At 41.1% G+C, this 16057-nt stretch overlaps 1 protein-coding gene across 4 annotated transcripts in view; it reads left to right on the top strand.

Annotated features, from left to right (window-relative positions):
* The window catches only part of ubr1 (ubiquitin protein ligase E3 component n-recognin 1), a 288023-nt gene that overhangs the window by 147630 nt on the left and 124336 nt on the right, over nt 1-16057 (top strand). For all 4 annotated transcript variants that reach the window (XM_072264036.1, XM_072264044.1, XM_072264054.1 and 1 more), the window contains exons 22-24: nt 1621-1673; nt 2327-2429; nt 7479-7527. In XM_072264036.1, the coding sequence (XP_072120137.1) occupies nt 1621-1673; nt 2327-2429; nt 7479-7527 (205 nt within the window). The remainder of the gene's footprint in view (nt 1-1620; nt 1674-2326; nt 2430-7478; nt 7528-16057) is intronic.

Genomic DNA, 16057 nt, shown 5'->3' with positions numbered 1-16057 from the left:
AAGTAAATCAATTACATATATTGAATAGATTACAAAAATAGTGCAAAAACAGAAATAGTGTATATTTTTTTAAAAAGTGAGGTAGTGTCCAAAGATTCAATGTCCATTCAGGAATCAGATGGCAGAGGGGAAGAAGCTGTTCCTGAATCACTGAGAGTGTGCTTTCAGGCTTCTGTACCTCCTACCTGATGGTAACAGTGAGAAAAGGGCATGCACTGGGTGCTGGGGGTCCTTAATAATGGACGCTGCCTTTCTGAAACACCACTCCCTAAAGATGTCCTGGATACTTTGTAGGCTAGTACCCAAGATGCTGACTAGATTTACAACCTTCTGCAGCTTCTTCTGGTCCTGTGCAGTAGTCCCTCCATACCAGACAGTGATGCAGCCTGTCAGAATGCTCTCCACAGTACACCTATAGAAGTTTTTGAGAGTACTTGTTGACATGCCAAGAAGTTTTTTGAGTGTATTTGTTGACGTGTTTGTTTTCATTTGTCTATTTGTAAACACTTAGTTTCTTCACAACTTTTGGGCAGCTTTTGCTCTTTTTTTCACCTGGCACTAAATAAAACCCCTTGCACTAACATGCTGTTATGGCTTATGAGCTGTTTTATTTTTAACTGGTGACCCTCGTCAGGCACACTTACCCACTCGTGATGAGATGTGACACCATCAGAGGTATTAATGGGGGAACAAAGACATGGTGGATGAACTTAAGTATTTTGTGTCAGTTTTAACTGTGGAAGACACTAGCAATATGCCAGATATTGGAGAGTGTCAGGGGCAGAGAGTGCAGTTGCTATTACTTTGCAGAAGGTGTTTGTGAAGCTAAAAGATTGGAAAGGGTAGTGAACTACACCCCAGGGTTCTGAAAGAGGTCGCCGAAGAGATTGCAGGAGACATTAGTAGTTAACTTTCAAGAACCACCAGATTCTGGAATGGTTCCTGTGCACTGAAAAATTGCAAATGTTACTCCACTCTTTAAGATGGGTGAGAGAGGCAGGCAGGAGAAAGAACAGGCCAGTTAGCCTAACCTTAGTGGTTGGAAATCCATGATAAAGAATGAGGTTTCAGACTTCTTGGTGGCACATGATAAAGTAGGTCAAAGTCATCATGGTTTCCTGAAGGGGAGATCTCACCTGACAAATCTGTTGCAATTGTAATTGCACCCTGAATTAAAATTCCAGTTTATTATTGTACTTAATACCTGTGGTGTTTGGTGTATTTTTTTTTGGCTTAGGATGTAATCAGTGCCAATGTTACTCATTGCTGGCTGCTTTAATGAAGGAAATAGGAATTTGTTAAGAGTTGTGATGAAGGGTTTCAGCCCAAAACGTTGACTGTCCATTTTCATCCATGGATATTGCTTGACCTGATGAGTTCCTCCAGCATTTTGTGTATTAGAGTAGAAATGTAAGCCGTTTTGATGTGACTATCTCCAATTTATGTGTTTTTTATATCTACTACTGTCCTGTGTGATGACACTGTTTTGGGAGAATATCAGGTACAATTTTAAATACTGTGAGTGATGTAAATGATCACCATGAAAATGTGATTATTATCAGCCACCCTTTGGGGGAAGCATCCAAAAATGCCATTTCTGTTTTCAAAATGTTTTTACAGGAGAACAATGAAACTGGTTTGGAAAAAGTTATACATCAAGTGGCTACATTTAAGTAAGTCTAAACTTCCGTAGAATATACTAGTATAATTATTTGAGCAAAGGCTAATTTTTTTCGGTGCTAATATGCTGGTTTAGTTATTGAAGAATTAAATTTTCTCAGTTATAAGTCATTTTCTTTTTGGAAAATTAGAAATATTTTCATTCATAGGTACTCTAAAATATTGCTTCCACATACCTTAGGACTTTTATCACCCTCATTAAGATATGCTCTTGATCAATAGAAGAAGGGTCACCAGAGACAATTCCTTTCAGAGCAATTAGACTGTGGGGTGCATCTCATCAGCCCCCTTCCAACTGTTTGTTATAATCCATAGGCTAGAAATTTATATGGAGCTGTTCTATTGCTTTCAATGCAAATTTGAGCTCAAGTACTTTGAAAGTTCCTTCCTATCACTAAAACACAATGTAGTTGATCTTTATAGATTATTTTAATCTTCTCCAGCATGTCAGATTGAATCTGCAAAGTTTCAGTTTTACAAAGTGATCTTTGTTGAGGTGACTGATTGGAATCAATATCTGCTCAGAATTCCAAAAGCAGAGTCAACTCACATTTGCATCCTCAAAGTGCTTGTAACTGTTATGGGTATTGGAGGACTGTATATACACTCCACAGGAAGAGCTTCATGACCGCTGTGCTCTCTCTAGAAAACCAGGGTTAACTGGGCATGGTGTTTATGAGCTGAAGCCAGAATGTCAGAAGCACTTCAATCTCTTTTTCTACCATTACTACAAGTCACAACAAACAAAGGTAAGTTCTCTTTGGTTATAGTTTGCTTGAGGGCTAAAAATTGATACCAGTATTGCAATTGATAATTTAAGTATTCTAATTGAGTGAACTTAAGTTTTCATAGGTGTCCATGAAAAGGATTAATATAATTTAGCCAAAGAACAGTTTAAGTATATTAAGATAAAGATAATGGCAAAAAAGTATCAACAAGTTGACCTAAGAAGTTTCTAATGTTGCATTATATCCAAAAGACTGGTGAAAGCAGTAAGGAATTCTTTACAAGGGAAGATTAATGAAGTGAATGGACCTTTCTGAAACAGGAATGATGAATAAATGTATGATTCTTTGAGTAAATTTGTGCATTTGTGAAAGCATTTGTTTTTACTAGCAACACTCACAACACGCTGGAGGAACTTGATGTTGTGGGAATAACAGAGACATGGCTTCAAGTGGACAGGGCCTGGGAAATGAATATTCAAGGGTATACGTCCTATGGAAAGGACAGACTGATGGGCAGAGGGGGTGGGGTGGCTGTATTGGTGAGGAATAATATTCAGTCCCTTGCGAGGCATGACAAAGAATCAGGAGACGTAGAGTCAGTATGGATAGAACTGAGAAATTGTAAGGGTAGAAAGACCCTAATGGGAGTTATCTACAGGCCCCCAAACAGTAGTCTGGATGTAGGGTGTAAGTTGAATCAAGAGTTAAAATTGGCATGTCGCAAAGGTAATGCTACAGTTGTTATGGGGGACTTCAACATGCAGGGTAGACTGGAGGAATCAGATTGGTGCTGGACCCCAAGAAAGGGAGTTTGTGGAGTCCCTCCGAGATGGATTCTTAGAACAGCTTGTACTGGAGCCTACCAGAGAGAATGCAATTCTACATTTAGTGTTGTGCAATGAACCGGATTTGATCAGGGACCTCGAGGTAAAGGAACCATTAGGAGGTAGTGACCATAATATGGTAAGTTTTAATCTAAAATTTGAGAGGGAGAAGGGAAACTCAGAAGTGTCAGTATTACAGTTGAACAAAGGGAACTATGGTGCTATGAAGGAGGAGCTGGCCAAAGTTCAATGGAACAGTACCCTAGCAGGGATGACAGTGGAACAGCAATGGCAAGTGTTTCTGGGAATAATGCAGAAGGTGCAGGATCAGTTCGTTCCAAAGAGGAAAAAAGATCCAATGGGGAGTAAGGGAAGGCCGTGGCTGACAAGGGAAGTAATGGACAGCAGAAAAATAAAAGAGAAGAAGTATAACATAGCAAAGACGAGTGGGAAGCTGGAGGATTGGGAAACTATTAAAGAGCAACAGAAGGTAACTAAAAGGGCAATATGTGGAGAAAAAATGAGGTACGAAGGTAAACTAGCCAAGAATATAAAGGAAGATAGTAAAAGCTTCTTTAGGTATGTGAAAAGGAAAAAAAATAGTTAAGACCAAAATTGGGCCCTTGAAGACAGAAGCGGGTGAATTTATTATGGGGAACAAGGAAATGTCAGACGAGTTGAACAGGTACTTTGGATCTGTCTTCATTAGGGAAGACGCAAACAATCTCCCAAATGAAATAGTGGCCAAAAGACCTAGGGTAGTGGATGAATTGAAGGAAATTTATATTAGGCAGGAAATGGTGTTGGATAGGCTGTTGGGTCTGAAGGCTGATAAGTCCCCGGGACCTGATGGTCTGCATCCCAAGGTACTTACAGGAGGTGGCTTTAGAAATCATAGACGCATTGGTAATCATTTTCCAATGTTCTGTAGATTCAGGATCAGTTCCTGTGGATTGGAGGGTGGCTAATGTTGTTCCTCTCTTCATGAAGGGAGGAAGAGAGAAAACAGGGAATTATAGACGGGTTAGCCTGACATCGGTGGTAGGAAAGATGCTGGAGTCAATTATAAAAGATGAAATTATGACACATGTGGATAGCAGTAACAGGATTGGTCTGAGTCAGCATGGATTTACGAAGGGGAAATCGTGCTTGACTAATCTTCTGGAACTTTTTGAGGATATAACTATGAAAATGGACAAGGGAGAGCCAGTGGATGTAGTGTACCTGGACTTTCAGAAAGCCTTTGATAAAGTCCCACATAGGAGATTAGTGGGCAAAATTAGGGCACATGGTATTGGGGGCAGAGTACTGACATGGATTGAAAATTGGTTGGCTGACAGAAAACAAGGAGTAGTGATTAACAGGTCCCTTTCGGAATGGCAGGCGGTGACTAGTGGGGTACCGCAGGGTTCAGTGCTGGGACCGCAGCTGTTTACAATATATATTAATGATTTAGATGAGGGAATTGAAAGTAACATTAGCAAATTTGCTGATGACACAAAGCTGGGAGGCAGTGTGAAATGTGAGGAGGATGTTATGAGAATACAGGGTGACTTGGACAGGCTGGGTGAGTGGGCAGATGCATGGCAGATGCAGTTTAATGTGGATAAATGTGAGGTTATCCACTTTGGTGGTAAGAACGGGAAGGCAGATTATTATCTAAATAGAGTCAAGTTAGGAAAAGGGGAAGCACAACGAGATCTAGGTGTTTTTGTACATCAGTCACTGAAAGCAAGTATGCAAGTACAGCAGGCAGTGAAAAAAGCTAATGGCATGCTGGCCTTCATAACAAGGGGAATTGAGTATAAGAGCAAAGAGGTCCTTCTGCAGCTGTACAGGGCCCTGGTGAGACCACACCTGGAGTACTGTGTGCAGTTTTGGTCTCCAAATTTGAGGAAGGACATTTTTGCTATTGAGGGAGTGCAGCGTAGGTTCACAAGGTTAATTCCCGGGATGGCGGGACTGTCATATGTCGAAAGATTGGAGCGACTGGGCTTGTATACACTGGAATTCAGAAGGCTGAGAGGGGATCTTATTGAAACATATAAGATTATTAAGGGATTGGACACGCTGTATGCAGGAAGCATGTTCCCACTGATGGGTGAGTCCAGAACCAGAGGCCATAGTTTAAGAAATAGGGGTAGGCCATTTAGATCTGAGTTGAGGAAAAACTTTTTCACCGAGAGAGTGGTGGATATATGGAATGCTCTGCCCCAGAAGGCTGTGGAGGCCAAGTCTCTGGATGCTTTCAAAAAAGAAATGGATAGAGCTCGTAAAGTTGGTGGAATCAAAGGTTATGGGGATAAGGCAGGAACTGGATACTGATAGTGGATGATCAGCCATGATCACAGTGAATGGTGGTGCTGGCTCGAAGGGCCGAATGGCATACTCCTGCACCTATTGTCTGTTGAACTCAGCAGGTCGGGCAGCATCCGTGGAAACATGTTGTGAGTGTTGCTTTGACCCCAGCATCTGCAGATTATTTTGTATTTGTATTTACTAAGTTTCTTTATCTCAGAGGTTTCAAAGTTATATTTAATGTCAGAGAAATGTATACAATATACATCCTGAACTACTTTCTTCACAACCATCCTTGAAAACAGAGCAGTGTCCCAAAGAATGAATGACTGTTAAATGTTAGAACCCCAAAGCCCCTCCCCAGCTCCCCTTCCCATGCATAAGCAGCAGCAAAGCAATGATTCCCCCCCACCAGCACAAAAGCATCAGTTCCCCCCACCAAGCACTCAAGCATGCAGCAAAGCATCAATAATGTCGCAGATTTGCAGTACCCCAAGGACTACTCGTTCACCCAGTAATTCACATACCACAAGCTCTCTTTCTCCCTAATAAGGGAAAAAGAGGTGTCCCCGTTTCACAGCAAGAGGGGAAACATAACAAACAACTTGCTGATTTACGATGTTAAAAGTCTATTGCGTCGCTTTTTCCTAGCTCTGTGCCCGAAGCACTCGGATCTCTGGGCACGCAGCCAGCTTGCTGCTTTCTATCTTCTGTCTCCCACAACACAGTGATTTTCTGTGGAGGCATCAACCTCAAGTACGCCTACCTCCAGAGCCACAAAATCCCAGAACCCCAAAGGCATGCTGGTCTTCTGGGTCGCATCCTTGGTATGTCGAATAGCAGCCAGTCGCGAGACCCCAAGAGCGGGTCCCATTCTGGCAAAGAACCAAAGTCAGTGTGTAACTCCAGGTCAGGGTCTTCAAAAGAACCCTGAAAGAGAAAAGTAGAGATACTAAAGATAGAAATAGAACTGTTTTTGAAGATGCAAACAAAGGAGCCGCCACTAGGAGCCATCATCTCTTAAACTTCACCCTGCTGTATAATATTTGATTTTATAAAGTTAACTAGTGCCATTAATAACCCCGTAGAATGTCTCAGCTCCATTCCTCTCATATCTCTGTTACCCTGTGACTGATTCTGTCAAACTTGCCATCGATTCCCCTTTAAATTTGTTGCTACTCAATTATTGGGGTAATTTACAGTCATGTTAAATCATAGTAATTAACATAGCACTTTTGAGATAGTAAACGAAACTGAAACACCAGGGAAATGTACAAACACTGTATATACAGTCCCTAAGGCCAAGATTAATCTGTAAAATGGTGTATCTAACTCCTACACCACTGTGCTTGATGTACTGTCCATGTATGTTAAGGTTATTGATGCACCTTGAATTGTTTCCACCTCTTGATGTTACACAATTGTGACTTATTGATAAAGTAACATTCAACATGCTCAGAAAGCCGTTGCAATCTCTTGCTCAGTATGTAAGTCTTAATTGAAAGCAAACCTTTTCATAAGACCATAAGATGTGGGAGCAGAATTAGGCCATTTGGCCCATTGAGTCTGCTCCGCTATTTCATCATGGCTGATCCATTTTTCCCTTTCAGCCCCAATCTCCTGCCTTACCTTTGGTATCAATTCATTCCCTGACCAATCAAGAATCTATCTACCTCTGCCTTAATTATACACTTGGCCTCCACTGCTGACTGTGGCAACGAATTCCACAGATTCTCCACTCTCTGGCTTTTGAACAATTAACTGAACAATCATAATTAAGTTGCTTAAAATCACAAACTATTCCAATGGACCTTTCCAACCTGACAAAGGCTGCTAAAATTCAATCTGATTGGGCCTCCGGGACCTACAAATTTTAAAATTGAGAGATATAAAAACTGTTATTTTGATATTCCAGTACTAAGTTTCATTATTTGTCTATTTATTAAAGGCTGAGGAAGAGCAGAAAAAAAAGAAAAAACAAACCAACAGTGATGAAGGTAATTCAGGTTTAAATTTCTATTTAAGGATGCATTTGCAGGTTGTAGTTTTATATTTTACAGTGGGATAGCCAGCATCAATAAAGTTGTTGAGGTTAAATATTATAATGGTTTAGCTACGGGAGAAATGGGCGAATGTCATACAGTAGCAGTTCAATCACAGGTTCAGCTGCTCTTTCCAGGTCACATAAACATAATACTGCATGGGACTTCAATTAAAGAATAGTTGAATGCTTAATCTAATATTTCGTCCTTATTTACGACAAATGTGGGATGCATTATTTAATCAAGCAAGCTTGTTCTGAACCACTGCTGCAAACAAATAAAAATTCTCGGTTATATAAGTGGTTTGTTGGATGGTCTGAGGATTTGGAGTACAGTTAATCTGCAGCACAAAGAATAAAAGAATAAACTTGGCATAGTGAAATGAACTAAAGCACTGTTGACATTGCACAGTTCGTGATGGTTCAGCAGGATAGGAATTGAGGAAATGAGCAGGACCTTGGCAAATGAAAATTTAGCTGGAAAATGCGAGGTGATGCATTTTAGTAGGCAGTATTAGAAGATAAATTATTATCTAAAGAGAGAACTATTGCATAGAAGTGGAGCACAGAAGGATCCAGTTAGCTGTGTACGAAATGCAGTAGGTTAGATTGCAACTGCTGTAGTTAAGGTTATCAGTCTTCTCTGCTAGCAGGTTGAATTTTAAAATTAGGAAAGTATTGCTGTAGTATTGCCAAATGGGATGAGATAGATCGACACAATGGTCACCACAGACTTAGTTGGCTGTATATTGAATTGAATGATCTTTATTGTCATTATACATAGGTACAATGAAACTCTGTTTGGCTTCCTCTCAGGCAATTAAATAACGCGGTAGATAAAAACAAGACAGTAATAGAAAAACAGTATTAAATAGATAAGTTACAGAATATAAGCAGCAGCAGCACCAGAATATCACAGTAATGCACAAGGTGCCGTTAGTGCAAGTATTTGAGTCCATGTGTGCTCAGTTTCAGTCATTGTTCTGTGGGAGTGGAGTGATGGAGGCCACAGCTCTGGGATAGAAGCTGTTCCTCAGTCTATTTGTTCTGGCTTTTAGTGCCCTGAACCTTTTGCTGGACGGCAGCGGGTCAGACAGGGAGTGGCCGGGGTGTGTGGTGTCTCTGGTTATGCTGATTGCTTTCCTCCTGAGTCTGCTGGAACAGACAGTGTCCAGTCCTGGGAGCTCCATCCTGACAATTTGCTGGGCCGCATTCCCCACGCGATGCAGGTCTTGTTGCTCAGCGGCTGTGTAGCTGGCATACCACACTGTGGCGTTGTTGGTCAGGATGGTTTCAATTGTGCTTCTGTAAAAGTTAAGCAACAGCTTTTGTGGGAGTTTGGCCTGTTTCAGCTTTCTGAGGTATATGATGTTGGTGAAGCCACTCCTTGTACAATTTTGATCTCTTATTTAAAAGATTGAGCTAACATCAAAGACAGTTTATTCAGAAGGCTAATTTCTCAGATGAAAGGGTTATCCTTTTATGTTAGACCTTTATTCTTTGTGGTTTAGAAAAGTAAGGGATGATCTTACTGAAAAATAAGTTCCAAAGGGGGCATACCAGAGTTGAGGTTGAACTGTTTCCACTAATGAGAGATGATAAAAAGACCAGTCAAGGTGAGGGGCAATCTTAAAACTGAGGTGCTTAACAACCTTAGCTCACAAGAGTATTAAATCTCTGATATTCTCTACCCAGAGGGTCGTGGAGGCACTATCACTCCTGGTGCATTTTGAGAGATTTTTGAAAAATCAGGGAATTGAGAATTGCTGAATTACAGTCAAAGATTATCTGGTAAAAGTAATGAGAACTGTTTCACTTTAATTAAGTTCACTTCCTCATTAGGAAAAGTCTGACAATCGTGTAAAGACCTCTCTAGATTGTACAAGCAATAGCATGATGGAAGCAATTGTTACATAACCGGCAACAATGAATATTAATCGAGACTGGTTATATAAAAACAACAAAACATTTATTAAACATGTCTAAATGATAAGGAAAAAAAAAACAAAGGAAAAATTTAACCGGAGGTTAACAGGTACGCAGCCGTTCACCAACTCGCCACTCGGCTCTGGTTCTGAAAGCGTTAAATGCTGAAAACAGTTCTTAAAGTGATACAGTCAGATATAGTTCTTAAAGCGATAACTTTGAAAGTCCAACGGTTTTACACATTCAATTGGGAGAGACTTCTCTGGAGAAAGATTTCTTCACAGACGCAACTTTACTGCTGGTTCTGTCCACAGGATTCCCGATGCCAAAATTAAACAGTTTAAATCGACTGACCTTAAATTCCTTTTAGAGAGAGCACCTTTTTGCATGAACTCATTGCCCTTTTACAAGAGTTATCTCGATGCAGGTTCTCTCCGACGAAGACTCAATAAGGTCGATTTTTTATTAAACTGCCAAACGATGCCGACTGCTCTCGATCCTTCACTTCGATGAATTCTTCACTCTCCCTTCAAAACTGTCGGAATTGAATAAATTGGCACTTCCAGCCACAAATTTCCAGTCCAAATACCATATCTTGTAAGAGAACGCACCTTCCGTTTTTAAAATGAAACTGCGTCACAAAAACAAACATGCAACAGAAATGGAGGCATAACACGTTCCACCTGGAAATCTACAAACTCAAAAACCTACTGCGTCACCTGAGTCGACCCTTATATAGTCACGGGGGCGGGGGGAAAACATCATCATGTGACCTCACATCGGCGGGAAAATCACATCAGGTGACCTCCAAAAGACCATTACATCATTCTCTCAAAAAAAAACAGATCTCCTTAAGCATGTAACACAATAACTGGGGGACTCAGGCATGTGCTTGGTTGATGATACCTGAGAACCAGGCTAAATGTAAATGGAGGGAAAGTGGGGAAAAGGAGATGGGGGCAAAGAGCAAATAGGAAGGAGAGTGGTAGCTAACATAAAATGAAACCAAAATGTCTGTGCTGCATGTATTTAAATAATAAGACATGGAGAATGGGGCCATTTAGGGAGCAAGATGGGTGCCTACTCATGGAGGAAGAGGACTTGACTGAGGTATTAAATGATTACCTTGTAATTGATGTTAACAGGGTGGTGATGCTGTAATCATAGTTTTAAAACAAAAGTTTTACTAAAACATAGGAAAGTACAGAAACAGGCCTTCTCACCCATGGTGCCAGTCTAAACTAATCCTATCTGCCTGCTCGTGGCTGATACCTCCATTCGCATGTGTCCGTCTGAATGTGTCATTCCACCACTTCCCTTGGCAGTGCATTCCAAGCACCTACTATTCTGTATTTAAAAAGAACTTGCCTCATAAAACTCCTTTAAACTTTTCCACCTGAAACCTTAGATCTATGCTATCTATTGTTCAACATTTCCTCATCGGGGGAAACTCTGTCATATCTCTGCCTCATATAATTTTATCTGTCAGGTCTCCCCTTTGCCTCCAGTTCAGAAAAAATGACCCAAGTTTGAACAGCCTCTCCTTATAGCTAATACTCTGTAATCCAGAGAACATCCCAGTGAAGCTCTTTTACTCCTTCTTCAAAGTTTCCACCTCCTCCTATAGAGTGGATGCCACAGTACTGTAGTAGCTAGTGCAATTACAGCTTGGGGTATTCCAGAGTTTGGAGTTCAGTTCCAGCGCTGTTCTATAAGAGGTCTCTGGATGTCCTCTCCATTGAGTACGTGCAGTGCTTTGGTTTCCTCACACAGTCCAAGGGTGTGCCAGGTCGGTCAGTTGGTCATTGTAAATTGTCCTGTGATTAGGCTAGTGTAAATCAGAGTTGTGTGGTTGCTGGGCAGCTTGGCTCAGAAGGCCAGAATTGCTATTTTATTTTATTGCTATTTTATTACTCCAAAAGTGATCTAACTAAAGTTTCACACAACTGCAAAAATCGTTAAAGAACAACTTTCTGAAAAGGCTGGCAAGCATAAAGTTCACTCACACAGGATGGGAAGTAGGAGAGAGGTCCCCAGGGCTGGAGAACTGCTAATAAAATGCCATTGTACAACAAAAGGAACTGGAGGAGGAACAGAGGGAAATCAGACAGGGAGCAGCACTGTGTTGCAACTAGTAGAACTCTGCCATTCAACTCCACTGAATGGGGTTCAATGCTGCTGTCTGTAAGGGTCTCCATGTGACTGTATTTCCTCTGCATGCTAGTTTCTTTCCATATCCCAAGGATGTGCTTAGGATATTACTAGATCAATTGGTCAACATAACTCACTCTCTTACAGCTGAGTGGTAGAATCTGGGGAAATATTGATAGGAATTTGGGATAAATAAGAATGAGATGCATGGGATATAATGTCAATGGCTAAAATAAATCTTCAAATCTCCTATGTCTTACCCTAAATCTTTATTCTGCACTGAGGGGAAAAGAAGTTTCTTATTGCCCTCTTCACCACTCTTTATCTTAGTAATTTCTTCCAGCACTGGAAACCTCTAATTATACTTTAATCATTCCACCCATGGTATCTATGCCTTTACCTGCTTCTGAATTAAAACTTTCTCATGGAGACCTCAATGATGAGTTACTATGTTGCAAGAACCACAATAACTTAAGATCATAAGACATAGCAGTAGAATTAGTCCCATTGAGTCTGCTCTGCCATTCCATCTTGGCTAATTTATTATCCCTCTCAAACCGATTCTCCTTCCTTCTCTCCACCCTGACTAATCAGAACCTATCAATCTTTGCTTCAAATATACCCAATATCTTAGCCTTCACAGCCTTCTGTGGCAGTGAATTCCACGGATTCACTACCCTCTGGCTAAAGAAATTCCTCCTCATTTCTGTTCCAAATGGGCATCCTTCAATTCTGAGGCTGTGCTATCTGGTTTGAGACGTCCCCTATAACCTCTCCATATCCACTCTAATTAGGTCGTTCAATATTTGATAGGTTTCAGTGAGATCCCCTCCCCCACATTCTTCTGAGCTCCAGCAGGTACAGCTCCAGAGCCAATGAATGCTCCTCATACGTTAACACTTCAGTTCTCAGAATCATTCTTGTGAACTTACTCTGGACCTCCTCCAATGCGAGCACATCTTTTAGATGAGGGACCCAAACTTGCTTACAATACTCACAAGTGTGGTCTGACCAATATCTTTATAAACCTTCAGCGTTACGTCCTTGCTTTTATATTTCTGTCCTCTCAAAATCAATGTGAACATTACATTTGTCATCTTCACCAATATAACCTGCATGGTTAGAGTATTGGCTGATTGGTGTAAGGGAGTGAGTGGGAATAAAAGGATCCTTTTCTGGTTGGCTGCCAGTAACTAGTGGTGTTCTGCAGGGAGCCTCAATATCACATCCTGTCTCTTATATTCTATACCTCTAGAAATGAATGTCAATGTTGTATTCACCTTCTTCACCACCGACTCAACCTGGAGATTAACCTTTAGGGTATCCTGCACAAGGACTCCCAAGTCCCTTTGCATCTCTGTATTTTGAATTCTCTCCCCATCGAAATAATAGTCTGTGCATTTATTTCTTCCACCAAAGTGCATGACCATATACTTTGCAACATTGTACTTCATTTGCCACTTCTTTGCTCATTCCCTTAAACTATCTAAGTCTCTCTGCAGGCTCTCTTGTTTCCTCGACACTACCCGCTCCTGTACCTACCTTTGTATCATCAGCAAATTTAGCCACAAATCCATTAATACTGTCGTCCAAATCATTGGCATACATCGTAAAAAGCAGCAGTCCCAACACCAACCCCTGTGGAACTCCACTGGTAACCAGCAGCCAGCCAGAATAGGATCACTTTATTCTCACTCTCTGTTTTCTGCTGACCAGCCAATGCTCCACCCATGCTAGTAACTTCCCTATAATTCCATGGGCTCTTATCTTGCTAAGCAGCCTCATATGCGGCACCTTGTCAAAGGCCTTCTGAAAATCCAAGTACACCACATCTACTGCATCTCCTTTGTCTACCCTGCTTGTAATTTCCTCAAAAAATTGCAATAGGTTTGTCGGGCAGGATTTTCCATTCAGGAAACTATGCTGACTTTGGCCTATCTTGTCATGTGCCTCCAGATACTCCATAATCTCACCCCCAACAATCGATTCCAACCACTGATGTCATGCTAGCAGGTCTATAGTTTCCTTTCTGCTGCCTCCCACCCTTCTTAATAGCAGGGTAACATTTGCAATTTTCCAGTCATCCGGTACAATGTCACTATCTATCAATTCTTGAAAGATCATCATTAATGCCTCCACAATCTCTCCTGCTACTTCCTTCAGAACCCAAGGAGACTTATACACCCTCAGACCATTAAGTTTCCTGAGCACTTTCTCAGTTGTAATTTTCACTGCACATACTTCACTTCCCTGACACTCTTGAACGTCTGGTGTACTGCAGATATCTTCCACTGTGAAGACTGGTGCAAAATACGCATTCAGTTCCTCTGCTGTCTCTGCGTCTCTCTTTACAATATCTCCAGCGTAATTTTCTATTGGTCTTAATGACCACCTTGGTTTCCTTCTGCAAGTTTTTAACATCTTCCCAATTGCCTATCTTCCCACTGGCTCTGCCTTCCTTGTATGCCCTTTCTTTTGCTTTTACTTTGGCTCTAACTTACTTGTCAACCATGGTAGTATCCTCCTTCCATTCGAAAATTTCTTATTTGGAATATATCTGTCTTACATATTCCTCATTTTTCGCAGAAACTCCAGCCATTGCTGCTCTGCTGTCCTTCCTGCTAGTGTCCCTTTCCAGTCAACTTTGGCCAGTTTCCCTCTCATGCCATTGAAATTTCCTTTATTCCACTGAAATACCGACACTTTGGAATTTAGTTTCTCCTCCTCAAATTTCAAAGTGAACTCAGTCATATTGTGATCATTGTCTCCTAAGGGTTCTTTAACCTTAAGTTCTCTTATCACCTCCGGATCATTCCACAACACCCAATCAGCACAGCCAATCCCATAGTGGGCTCAATAACAAACTGTTCTAAAAAAGCCATCCCTTAGGCGTTCTACAAATTCTCTCTCTTGAGGTCCAGTTCTGGCCTGGTTTTCCTAATCCAATTTCTTGTTAAAATTCCTAATGATTATCATGACATTGCCCTTCTGACATGCCTTTTCTATCTCCTGCTGTAATTTGTAATCCACATCCCGGCTGCTGTTTGGAGGCCTGTTTTCAACTGCCATTAGGGTCCTTTTACCCTTGCCATAGAGACTGTACACCTTCCGATCCTACGTCAACCAATAGGTTTCAATGCAGTCACCCCTCATTCTTCTGAATACAGGCTCAGAGCCAACATAGGACAAGCCATTCAATATGGAAACACTTTCATGAAACCCTTTGAACCCTCTTCAGTTTCAGCACATCAGTTCTAAGATAAGGGCCCAAAACCACTCTCGATACCCCAAGTGAGGCCTCACCAGTGTTTTGTAAAGTCTCAACATTACATCCTTGATTTTATATTGTAGCCGTTTTGAAATGAATGGTAACATTGCATTTGCCTTCCTCACCACAGACTCAACCTACCATTTAACCTTACGGAATCTTGCAGCACAAGGACACACGTCCCTTTGTGCCTCAGTTTTTTTTTGTATTTTCTCTTCATTTAGAAAATGGTCAACCCTTTAATTTCTACAGAAGTGCATGACCATACATTTCCTGACACTATATTCCATCTACCATTTCTTTATCATTCTTCTAATCTGTCTACGTCCTTCTAAAGCCCCTCTATTTCCTCAAAGCTACATGCCTCTCCACCTTTCTTCATATAGTCTGCAAATTTTGCAACAAAGCTATCAATTCCTTCATCCAAATCATTGACATATAATATAAAAAGAATCGGTCCCAACATGAACCCCTGTGGGACACCACTAGTCACAGGCAGCCAACCAGAAAAGACTCCCTTTATTCCCACTCTTTGCCTCCTGCCAATCAGCCACTGCTTTATCCACACTAGAATCTTTCCTGTAATACCATGGGCTCGTAGCATGTTAAGCAGCTTAGACTGGTACCTTGCCAAGGCCTTCTGAAAATCTAAGTACACAGCGTCAACCATTTCTCCTTTGTCTATCCTGCTTGTTATTTCTTCAAAGAATTCCAACAGATTTGTCAGGCAAGACTTTCCTCGGAGGAAACCTTGCTGACTATAGCCTATTTTATCATGTACCACCAAGTATTCTGAGACCTCATCCTTAATAATCAATTCCAACATCTTCCCAGCCACTGAGGTCAGACTATCTGGCCTATAGTTTCCTCCTCCTACTTCTTTCCCTTACTGGAGTGACATTTGCAATTTTTCAGTGTTCTGGAACCATTCCAGAATCTAGTGATTCTTGAAAGATCAATACTAATGCCTCCATGATGTCTTCAGCCACCTCTTTCAGACCCCTAGGGTGTACACCATCTGGTCCATTTTCTGGCATTCATTTTCCTGTTGTAATTTGTTGACCACAACCTTACTACTGTTTGGATACAACTCCCTTCAGTGTCTTTTTACCCTTGCAGTTTCTAAGCTCTATCCACAATT

The sequence above is a fragment of the Mobula birostris genome, chromosome 1 (assembly GCF_030028105.1).
Source record: "Mobula birostris isolate sMobBir1 chromosome 1, sMobBir1.hap1, whole genome shotgun sequence".
Lineage (NCBI taxonomy): Eukaryota > Metazoa > Chordata > Chondrichthyes > Myliobatiformes > Myliobatidae > Mobula > Mobula birostris.
This window is presented reverse-complemented; position numbering and strand designations above follow the sequence as displayed.